The 12,193-nt window shown below is 39.6% G+C and overlaps 1 protein-coding gene across 3 annotated transcripts in view; it reads left to right on the forward strand.

Moving 5' to 3' along the window:
• Nucleotides 1-9,818, forward strand: part of tfap2d (transcription factor AP-2 delta) — a 63,839-nt gene extending 54,021 nt beyond the window's left edge. For all 3 annotated transcript variants that reach the window (XM_062959251.1, XM_062959256.1, XM_062959262.1), the window contains exon 8: nt 4,695-9,818. In XM_062959251.1, coding sequence (XP_062815321.1) covers nt 4,695-4,914 — 220 coding nt within the window. In that variant the 3' untranslated portion in view covers nt 4,915-9,818. The remainder of the gene's footprint in view (nt 1-4,694) is intronic.
• The last annotated feature ends 2,375 nt before the right edge of the window (nt 9,819-12,193 follow it).

Raw genomic sequence — 12,193 nt, forward strand, 5'->3', positions numbered from 1 at the left:
CTCATCAAGGTTATAGTTCTAACAGAAACCAACAAGTATAGTGGTCTATTTTGTCCAATCAGGAATGGTTTTTACTGCTATTCCTCCTACAGCTGCTCCTTGTTTCTGGAGCCAAACGAAGACTCAGTACTATTAGAGGTCTATTCAGTTCAGAGCAGACTGTAGAGATATGACAGTAAACCCCAGAATCTACTGGCCCTGCAGTGAAATCTACCAGCCACCCCAATGCGGACCATCAAGCCTATGATGATAGATGCATAACAAATAATCAGGAAACCATCTGCAGATGTGGTAGCTAGGGAAATACGTTTATTTATCAAGGAGGGTTCAGCCTCTAGGTACATTTGGGTGAATAATTTGATAATTTAAGTCTAAACTTTGATGTTTTCAGTCATGAGTTCTGTTATTTTTCATTTCAAGCAGCACTTTAAATAGGTTGTGAAGAAAAGACAAGGATTTTTCTTTTAAGGCAATATGTGGACATTGCTGGTAGACATGGTTGAAGTCATATGGGCCATTTGGGGGATTACATATTTTTCTCATAATGAGCATAGCATAGCAGAAGAACATGGATCTCTTTGAGGATCATCTCTTAGCCATGGCATGTTGTTAATATTTGATAGCAACTTCTGCTCTTAGAAAGATACAGACTTGGCCATTGCTGAAAACTGGAGACAGGCAGATGGTGCCTTCCTCATTTGTCTCTGCCACCCCCATAGCAAATGTCGGTACTTCCTCTGCAATAGAACGGAGCTATTTCAGCCTGGGGGTGGAAGGGTGGGGTAGGAGCGTGTGTGAGAGACCTTCTGACTGCCAAAGAAAAGTCCAAGTCTTGGGGCTTTTTTGGCTGCTTTCACATATATGAAATGGTATCATTAAAACATGAGAGAGGCTTACCTTCCTCTAGGCACAGCTGCATATGTTGACATGTATAAAACAATGGGCTACATATAAGCCCAGGGATACTGAAGTACCTTGAAGTTACCAGATCTCATCTGATCTTGGAAGCTAAGTAGGGTCAGACCGGCTTATTACTTGGATGGGACCCTGACAAGGAAATGTGGATGCTGTAAGCTATATTTCAGAGAAAGGAGCTGACAAAGTTGCCTTTGAATATTCCTTGCCTAAGAAAATCCTATGAAATTCAAGGAATCATCATTAGATAGCAGGCGAGTTGAAGGCACATATACTGCCATGCTTCCCCGATCTCTTGTCTTCATCTCTCCCCCCCCCCCCACTCCTATATCTCTGCAACTGCTATAGAAATATTAATTATTAATTTATTTCCCTGCTTATTATCCAGACTGCATTAGTGGGCTATGTGACTTACTCCAGTGATTCCTAAGGCTGTCATTGTTGTTCTGCCAGGCAAGGATGCTATTTAGGAAGGAAGGAAAGACTATCAGAGCCTGATGGTAACTCCAGAGTCTACATCATTGCCTGCCCCACACTTTCAGTGAACTAAATGACTCTTGCTATCAGCCATTCATACCTAGAGCAATGCCCTAGCTGCACTTTTCTTTTGCTTCACGGAAGGGTGGAATTAGGAGTAGTGTTGAGACCAGTCATTTGGCATCAGTGATGTCATTATTATCAAACAGGACCCACACACACAAAAATTAAAATATTACCTGGTTTGGAAGAGGTTGTACCTCAATTTTAAAAAAGAAAGAAAGAAAGAAAGAAAGAAAGAAAGAAAGAAAGAAAGAAAGAAAGAAAGAAAGAAAGAAAGAAAGAAAGAAAAATGTTTAAATCATTGAGAATTTTGCAATGCCTTCACCCTCATTACAAAATCCGAAAAGACCACTCTGGGTTGTTGTGTGTTTTCTGAGCTGTATCACACAACAACCCTGTGATTCTGGTCATGAAAGCCTTCTACAACTCTGGGTTATTTCTACTCTATCAAGATCAAATAACTTGATGATCCCAAGGAGAACTGAAGCTTTTTCTGTAGCAGATGATTATTATTTTATCATCTGCTTTGGCGAGTGTGAGTTATTGGAGGCAATTCTGTTTATTTGGTTTTGTAGGAACTGATGCCAACATAGTATAATGTGCTGCCAACTGTGTTTCCAGATATGCTGGTAATATCATTCCAAAAGCCTATTGAAAGTAATTAATTCATCTCCCAAAAACGAAGGGTAAAATTGAGTCATAGAATCAAGTTGGAATGAGTCTCAGTGAGAGGGAGAAAGAGGGAAGGGGAAAATTGAAAGGTATAAGTAAGTAGTAGATAAGTATAGAAATGTAAAGGATAGGAAAACAGGAATCATCAGAATGTTATGAGAATATATGGGATTTTTTTTGTAAACTTGACTGTGACAATGTTATATTTTACTTATATAACAAAATAAAAACAAGAAATAATTAAAAAGTAACTGAGCTACATGATGCATCTCAAGACGATGACACCCACATGGCTGCAAGCCCAAATCAGAAAGTTTTCTGGACTGAACTTTGCTTTCCTGCAATAAATGCAAGCAAAGGTAGGATCTTGCATCTTCCACTGCTGCTAGTCGAGGTTCAGTAGGAGAAGCCTCAAAGACCACACAGACAGCCCCATGCTACCCTTTGGCTTTGGGAACCAGATTCATGGATATAGTCTACCCTAACTTAAGCAGTTAACACCCTGCCCTACCTGTATTCACTGCCAGTTGGGACAAATTTGAGTTAGTCATCTGAATCAGTCAGAAATAGGAAATCCTATGAGAAAAACTGCAAGCTGGAGTGTGGGTAATTTAAAAAAGGAAAAGGGGCATTTTAAAATGTAAAGCAACAGCAGCAGTTTAGCAGATCAGAAATCTTTTTGAGCTAACAGTAGAGTGAATAAAAGATAAATGTTTTCCCCTGACATGAAGTCAGACTGGGGGGGGGGGGTCATCTCTATTTCTAAGCCAAAGAGCCAGTGTTGTCTGTAGACACCTCCAAGGTCATGTGGCCAGCATGACTGCATGGAGCGCCGTTAGAGTGAATACACTTCAGCACTTATAGAAGCAGAATGAAACTTTATTGAAAGAACTACATTTCTATATAGAAGAGCCAGGGCCTATCTGACTATATGACTCTCAGCAGACATCTGGTGTCTCTTTATGCTCATAGGAGAAAAACAAAAATACAGGACTATGAGGTTTGCTATGTGAACTTTGTACAAAACGAGGCATGTCCCTGAGAAGTATTAGTCTCGCACAAAAGTGAGAGGAAAGAGTAGAGAGACAGGTAAAAAAAAGAGTACAACAAGGGAGGAGCTTTCCCTGCCAGTGAACTAATCTACCTATATATTTCCTTGATGAGGACTATAAACTTGTGCAGGATGTGGTTGAATTCCAACATGATGCCCCCTCCCCATACATGCACACACACATACATGCACACCGTTTCTACTTAACCCCAACAAGAGAATTGATAAGCCCATGATGCATAAAGAGAATGGCTAATGGGATATTGTATGGATAAACTGTTTACTATTTTAGGTCACTGGTTGTTGTTGCTATTTTGTACTGTGTTATATTGTTGTTTATTTTATATTGTTTTACGATGCTGTTATTTGAATACTAATTTGCTCATTTATGTTGTTGAGTCTCCCCAAGTGAGCTGCCCATGTCCCTCCAGAGAAATGGAGGCGAGATACAAAAATAAAGTTGTTGTTGTTTTTGTTGTTGTTGGATAAAAAAATGACAGCTACATCATCCTTACATCACAGCTGATTTTCTCAAAAATCAGAGACCTTGTGATAGTTCAGTCCAAGACAAATGATTTATGGGCATAGGGTAGCCCCTGAGTTGTTTTTAAAATGTGTATAGGCTGCCAACATTTTTTCCACGGATGTTATTCCTGTATTTTTGCCAGATGGCTAGTAGGAGGAAATGACTATGTGAAACTTTCACCACCATTGGACTTCCATATCAGGAAATACTTCATTGCTAACAAGTAGGAAGCTTTTAAAGAAAACAGATGGCAATCCAAACTATAATTCACAGAGCAATGCAGTGCTTACCAGAAAGGAATCTGATGCCCTTGTTTTTTTTCTCAAATATGATTTGGGTCAGGGACATGGTGTTCAGGAAAGAGTGAGAGCATTGCCTTAGCTCCACAGCTCTTCCCTGATATTACCATCTCCCTATTGGTATTAGCCAAGGGGTTTGGATTCATTGGTGTCCAGATGTTTAAATGACTCTGAACTTAATTTTGCTTTAATGATGCTGTGAAGCTATTAGTCTACTGAACAGCAAACTTGTGAAAATATAATATATGTGTGCCTGACTGGGTTAAAAGTCACAGAAGGTGCTGATGTCTTCTAAAAGGTGTTTAATGTGTACGGTTGCTTAAGCTTTGAGGCTGTGCATGTGAATGTGTACATGCACATACACTCCCTCATCCCATTGCCCAGAGAGAGTCACATTGTATTGATCTAGAGTATATAACAGTCACACCTGATGTCAGAGGAATTCAAGGGTATCTGTTGCAATGCAGGGTTTACACCCAGTTGTAGATGTGGTCTCCAGATGCTTCAAACCCTCCAACCAGAAAAATCAACCTTTGAAGCTGTATCTGGCCTTGATTCCCCCCCCCCCCCTTCCCCGTCTTCTTTCAACAGTAATAAATATTTTAGCGGACAAGTCTTCAATTTCAGCAAAATGAGAATCTGTGTGCAGTAAACTCTTCAATATTTCTCTCTCTTTCTCCCTGCTTTACAGTTTGATCACTCATGGCTTTGGAACTCCAGCTATATGTGCTGCCCTCAGCACTTTCCAAACTGTTCTCAGTGAAATGCTGAACTACTTGGAAAAGCACACAGCGCACAAAAATGGTGGAGCAGCAGAATCTGGCCAAGGACATGCCAACTCAGAGAAGGCCCCCCTGCGGAAAACTTCAGAGGCTGCTGTGAAAGAGGGCAAAACAGAAAAGACAGACTAGTTACATCAAACAGAATCTATTTCCAGAGAACCTTCCTGCTGATATTTTTTTAAAACATATATCTATCTATATATATCTATCTATATCTATATCTATATATCTGATTGAGGGTGACTTCACTCCACTGGACCAAACCGACTGGGGAAAGAAAATGTGTGGTTTTTTTCAAGCTCACCAGCCCTAGCAACCAGGAGGACCATGATGTAGAGTAACCATATGATGGAGTTGTTGTCACTTTTTAAAAGCATTGCTCTCCAACCTTCATTCTGTGTGTGCGTATGAGTGTGTGAGTGTGAATGTGTGCACATTTAATCATCGTTGCAAATGAGGCTCTGACACCATTTATTTCTTAGAGCTTCCAGACATGGAAGAAGCAGCACAATACTAATTTGTTCTATGACAGTCCTGAAACACTTTAGTGATTGGACAGTGCCACCGGAAACTAAGAAAATATGACATCATGGGTTATGCAGCTCCTGGTGTCACATCACCCATTCAATAGATGAAACAGGAAATAGAGCATCTTTCTGTTGCTCTTGAGAGACAATATGGAAGAATACCTGGAATGAGAAATGGAAGAACCCGAAGGCCTTGAGAAGCAAACATTGTTTTGGTGGGACTGAATACTGAAGTCTGGGGGTTTATGGGAAATCCATGTCAAGACTATGCCCGTCAAGTCTTTCTTTTTCAATGAGCACCTTTGGTATTTTTCTCTTGGGTGGTGGCTCAGATTAAAGGGTCCTGATGGTTGAGGCCATGGTCATTATCACTCTGGTTAAGAGACATCAGAATCCATAATACTTTGACCTTTTGATCATCTCCCACTTCCCTGCTATCCTTGGTCTCAGTATCTAAATTCCAAATTTGCAGAAAGGCACATGCTATTGCATGCTCTGCTAGGTTAAAAGAGGTGAATGGAAAACCCTATTACATTGGCTTGAAACTTCCATCTCTGCTAGTCATGCCTTTAAGAATTTTAGTAATCTAGCCATGAATGACAGCTCTATTCAGAGGTTCCCCAGAAGAATGTAGAAGGTGAACCAGTATTTTTCCAAGGTGCCCTGTACACTTTTGGTGTTATACCTAAAAAGCCTATACTTGGGAGGTTTATCTAAGTAGGCCCAAATATCACATCAGAAACACCTCATATCTGTTATAGACATAGTGGTGACTGACCACATCTGGCATCAAGTTAAGGTCATCAGGCCAGAACAGGCAGCATTATACTTCCATTCACACTCAGTCAAAGAATGTCTGAATGTTTCAGACATTTTAAGCTATTCTATTTGGGTTATGTCAAATCAGGCAATAAAGAACCCTATTAGTTGTAGTATGGAATCACAAAATACCCTTCCTTAAACAACATACTGCATTAACCAGTATGTTCCTTTCTTCTAAGAATCTTATACTCATAACATAATATAACGGCTATACCCCCATAGAATTACCCAAATACAGAGGGTAATTAACCTTTCATTAAAGACCAATAGAACATAACATGGATCATATATGTAGCAGGATTGCTCATTTTGAAGCCTACCTTTGTGTCTTTAACAGCGCCTATATTATCCAGAATTATAAGGTTAACCTCGACTTTTTGCCCCATGCAGAATTCATGTGGAACCTAGTCTAACATTTGGCAGTCCTTTATGTCTGGTAATATGTATAAGGTATCTGAGATGGTACAGTATTGCACATTCTGTAACTCATGCCATTGTAAACCAACAGAACTGGTTTTGATAATACAAGTTTAGTATCCCTTATCTGAAAGGCTTGGATTTTTCCAGATTGTGGAATATTTGCTAATAGATAATGATATATCTTGGAGATGGGAATTAAGTTTAAACACAAACTGTATTATTTATGTTTTATGTGCATCTTGTACACACAGCCTGGAGGTAATATTATGCACAATATTTTAAATAATGTGTGCATGAAACAAACGTTTGTTGTTCATTGAACCATCAGAAAGCAAACATGTTTCAATCTCACACTCCCCCACAAAAAATGTAGACAATTTTGGATTTTGAAGCATTTTGACTTTCTAGATAAGGGAGACTAAATTCTAACTTCGTTCAAAAGGTACCTCCCCAATTGACCTATGACCATGTACACTGGCAATGCTGGCAATGGAAGTCTGGCAACTAATTTAAAAACAAACATTTACAGACTGCAGTTCAAACATATTAGCTCATTGGAGTGTTTTATTTGCGTGGATAATGTAACATTAGTCCTGTGACTCCAACTGAGATCATAGCCTTTGTTCTGTACACTGGAAAAAATAGCAAGTTGTGATTTTCCAGTCTAATATTAAAAAGGGGTGGGTGATTTTGGATATGTTTGCTCATTTAAACAAAGTGATGGGTTTCATGGGGATGGGGTGCTGATGAAGACTTCTGACCCCAAAATTCATTGGTTTACTCTAGGTGATTTCGTTTTTTTCAATACAGATGCACAGAATAATAGTGCCAAATATTCACAGTGATCTGTGTTAAAAGTTTGTTCACCTCATTGTGATCTCAGTTTAGGAAAGAGCAATGAAACATATCCAGGAACATAATGTAGAAGGGTTGCTCATTTTGAACCCAATCCTTGTCTTTTTAGCAGTGGACAGATGATTCATGATAAGCACAATAAGTATAAGGAGAGTGGGAGACAAGTTTGCCGATGCAGTAATTTTTTCCAAATGGAGTGATAATCAGAAATCCCAAAAGGTATAATCATGATGCCATCAAAATCAGTAACACTACAACCAAAGTATGCAGACCTACATTTTAGTTTGTTGTAACGTAACTAAAATTGTACTTAATGTTTGATTGTGTAAATGTTGTGGCTGCCCTCCAACCTATTTGAACAAATTGTATCGTTGGATCCAGAATTCAAATGAACAATCTTGATTTCTTGTTAAAATGATGGTAATATTCTGTATAGAACAAGGGATGTGATTCTCCAGCCAGCTTTAGGCCATTAGTCACATTATTGTTGTGACAAACAGACATTAATAGTTGGGTCTCACCGTTGCTGCTTTGGCACATTATGGACCTTATCACATTGGGATATAATCTGTTTATATCAGTATGCATCCCATATTTTTTTAGGACTGGATGCATACTGAATTAAAGACGGGATGCATGCTCTCCCCATCACACCTGATTATTACAATTCTTACGATCTGAAAAGACTGTGTTTTGACTCATCACACCACGAAAGACTGATTCCTCCCAATCCATTCAAAACACCACCTACATCACTCTGACCCTTTTAAAAGTATCATTGCTAATGGAATACATACAGATTTTCCTATCATACACAAAAACAGCGCTTCAACAACAAAAAATCCATAGTATTTCAAAAAACATGATTAAAATTCCATCTGCAAACAATCCATTTTTGCGATGCTTTGCAGATGGATTCCGACAGAATACTGACCGGATGGGGCAAATGTCACATGATGAGACCCAGTTGAAATCATTCTCAGCCTCAGAAACAGAGTATTTCCTAATGTGATAAAGTCTTATTTGAAATGTTCAAGAGTGAGTTAAATACTTCTTTCAATCAAAAGGGATGCCAAGCCAGATTTTTTTTGTGAAGGGTCTCACAACTTAATCAGATCACTGAATTTAAAAAGGGCAAAAAGTATCTTTGCCAAGAAAAAAATATTGCTGATTTTGAGATATTCTCTCCCCTACCATTGGTTCATATTCAGGACTCTCATGAGGGCTAACCATTAGGTATATAAAAACTGTCTTGTTACTTTTCTTGTTCATCTTCATCATCACCATCTCTTTTCTCCAACTGACAGAACATCCATACTTAGGGCCTGTTTTAGGTGGACTCTACGGATGTGTAAAACAAGTGTTTAAAAAATATTTTGGTTTTGTTTTCAATCAGTTACACTTGTCAGAAAACTGGAGGTGGTCTACAGCCTGAATGTTGCGTAGCTTGAGGGCTCCTTGAGCGTTCAGTGGCAAACAGTGGTGGTGGTCGTGCAATGTGTGAAGCGTCACTCTTCCAGCTCTGATATGATGTCCTAAAAATAATATAACCAATTGCAGTGTACAGTTTTTGCAAACCTCTATGTAAATACCATCCATGGTTGATATCTTTTGAAATGTCATCACAGGCATGATTGTTTTATAGAAGCACTAATCGAGGGGCATCCTGTTCTTGATTTGCAAATTTAGAGCCCTGCCCCATGTAGCCCTGAATGATGTGATTTTCAATATATATTTTCGATACATGTGTACATATATATTGAAAATAAGACAAAACTTTTTGCTCTGGAAATTGACAAATCGGAAAGGGCTGCCTATTAAAACAAACAAATCTGAGTTTTTCTTAATATTCAAAGAGGTAACTTGGTTTTTCTAATTGTTTCATTCTAAAAAGGCTAGGTGAGCTGGTAGTGAGAAAATCCAGGCCAACAAAAATGATACTGAAAGTTTGCAATTTCAAATGTTCCCTAAAGGGATTGGTCCTGATGGCCCATAAAGCTCCTTCTTCCAAGTCTTGATCCAATGATTCCTCTTTAGCTGTCTTGTGGTCAGTGTATAAGTGCTGGCTGGGAAGATGAGGTCATTTTCCTACATGAGATAAAGGTCAGGTGTCAATTTCTTTTACTGATAGTAATTTTGAACAGTTACTTCTCTTTTTGTACGATGGGTTCTGTTCTGTATAGCAGTTGTTGTGATTGTACTTAAATGTGAGTGAGCACTTGGTCACAAGCAAAGCAAAGATCATTGTTTCTCTCCCTCCCCCTAAACAATGCAACAAAGTGGTAAAATGCATCTGCCGTTTTCTTTTCTGTTTCTTCTATAACTTCTCCATGAGACATGAATCTCTGAAGATGATGACCACATTTAAGTAAACATTTCACGGCAATAAAATCTATGTTGATTTATGCACATGGAAATAACTCCAGTCTCTAAGATATCTGAACAGCAATAGCATGGGAAAGGGAAATTACTCTGCCTCCCCATCTCTTTGAAAGAAGATCTGTGCCTTCCACAGCTGTAGCCTGTAGCCTTCACAATCACTGTCTCTCGGTCTCCTTCTGCTCATCACATAAAAGATGTGTTAAAAAAATGAAAATATATTTACACATACTAGGCTTGTGCATTTTAGGTGAATCAATATCCGTTTCTGCTTGCCTAATACCATAAACCTCCCGAACACGTACGCGCTGCCGAATGGGCGTTTATGTTCCACATCTGAAAAAAAAAATGTTCTTTTCAGTTCATTGGCGGCAATAGGGAACTTATGAGGCTCCCCTTTCCCCTGGGAGCCTTCCCTTTCTTACCTTCAAGGTAGCCTGGGTGTCAGCAACGGGGTTAAGAAAGCACCTTATCCAGCCCATTATGGGGGGGGGGGGGACTTTCCACAGGCTCCCCTTCCACATCCTTCATTAAGACCTGAATTTTAAAAAGCATCAGTTACCACTCTTTCTGGATCCTTTCCCTTTGTAGAGGAGAAGACCAGGTTTAATGCTTCTTGAAACTATTCTACTCTAGAGGAGACGCAGGCGCATGCATGTTCTTTCCCAGATGAGCACCAGCAGCATGCCACACAGCTTTCCAAGGCATTTTAAGGAGGGCCAGGGAAGAAAGAGTGATGACCTGGAGCTCAGTGGAGCTATCCTCCCTGGAATACCTTAAAATCCCCCTTCTTCTCTGCAATCTCCTTTCTGCTTGGGGTTTTGCTTCCAGTGTTTCTACTTTCTACTCTAGAAGAGAAGTAGGCATCTCTTTTTGTTTGCTAGGGTTGCTACTATTAATATTATTAATAATATTAATAAGATTTATTAATTATCTTTTAGAAGTATTGTCTGAAGGAGAGGAAGGGAAGGAGAAAAAGAAGCTAAAAGGGTAAAAGCCCTCAAACACACACACACCCCACCCAGTGTCCCTCAGGTCCCCAACTCCTAGTCAGTCCCACTAAACAAAAAGAATCAGGAAAATAAAGAAAAAGGGATTCAACTGTGATGCCAAAAGGGGGTGGAGGGGCCAAGATCGGCTCCCGCTTGCTTTTATTGCTGGCGGGATTTTGTACCGGCAGGGCCCTTACTGTTACGTGATGGTACTGAAGGAAAACAGATCCACACACCACTCTAACTCATACAGCCTTACAAGTTGCAGAATATAAAGTTTGCAACTTAAATTCTAAATGGACCCACCTCCTGAAGTAGGAAAGGGGACCCCTTGAGATCATCTAGCTTTCATCACATATGAACCAGCAACCCAGTGAGCAGGTCCTGCTGGCTTCACTTACCCTTTGTCCACTTCTGACTTTGAAGATACTTTCTCTTCTTCTCCCCTGTGGGAGGTGAGAATCCTATATGAATATCTGCACACATTGGCCAAGGCACATGAAAAGAGGAGGGTATTAAACAAAGCTTTTATTTTTAAATTAAGCAATCTACGTTAGCAAATGGGCATCTCATTTACAAAATAACGTTCTGATGACATTACTTAGAATCAGTGACAGTGGCGCCATCTACACTGCCATATAGAAACCACATGATCTGCTTTGAACTGGATTACATTAGTCTACACTGCCATATAATCTGGTTCAAAGTGGATAATCTGGATTTCATATGGTTATGTAAATGGGACCAGAGTTAAAAACTAGCTAGCCCATATTCAGATGAGTTTTAAAAGCAACATTAAGCCCCTAATACGACTAGCTGAACAATCCTATTCCACTCACAATACAGATGGAATTCTGGGCTTTACGTCTTTGTGGGAAAACTGGGGTGTCTTTGCCCAGCCTAAAACCATGTTCCCCCAGGTGAGGCTAGTTCCTCAGTCCTTTGTCTCTCTTTGCCCCCCCCCTTTTTTTCTCATAACCTCTCATTTGGAGGCATCTTACAGCTATGGCACTTCACACCGTTTATCCTCATTGGGTAACTGTCTCTCATGATCTCTGTGTGTCCTCTATGATGCTGACCACCATAAGCGTAATTCAGCCCAACACAGAACTAACCCTTTGTTTACTCAAAGGATGACTATTCCCTTTAAGCTGTATTGTTCAGGAAAAGCTTTTTATCACATAATACCCACACAGCCAGATAACCAGCATCATATGATGTTCTCAAGAAATTTATTCAGAAGTTTCATTGAGTTCAGGGAGGCATATTTAAAGGCAAGAAGGTAATGACTCCTTGGCCTTTTATTTAACGTCCCCTGACTGCAGAGGCAAGAGCAGCTAAAGAAACATCTGCTCTGGGTCAGTCTTAGACTCATATAATCCAGTGCAAATCAGATAATCTGGGTTCAGATCC

This window comes from Anolis carolinensis, chromosome 1 (genome assembly GCF_035594765.1).
Source record: "Anolis carolinensis isolate JA03-04 chromosome 1, rAnoCar3.1.pri, whole genome shotgun sequence".
NCBI lineage: Eukaryota > Metazoa > Chordata > Lepidosauria > Squamata > Dactyloidae > Anolis > Anolis carolinensis.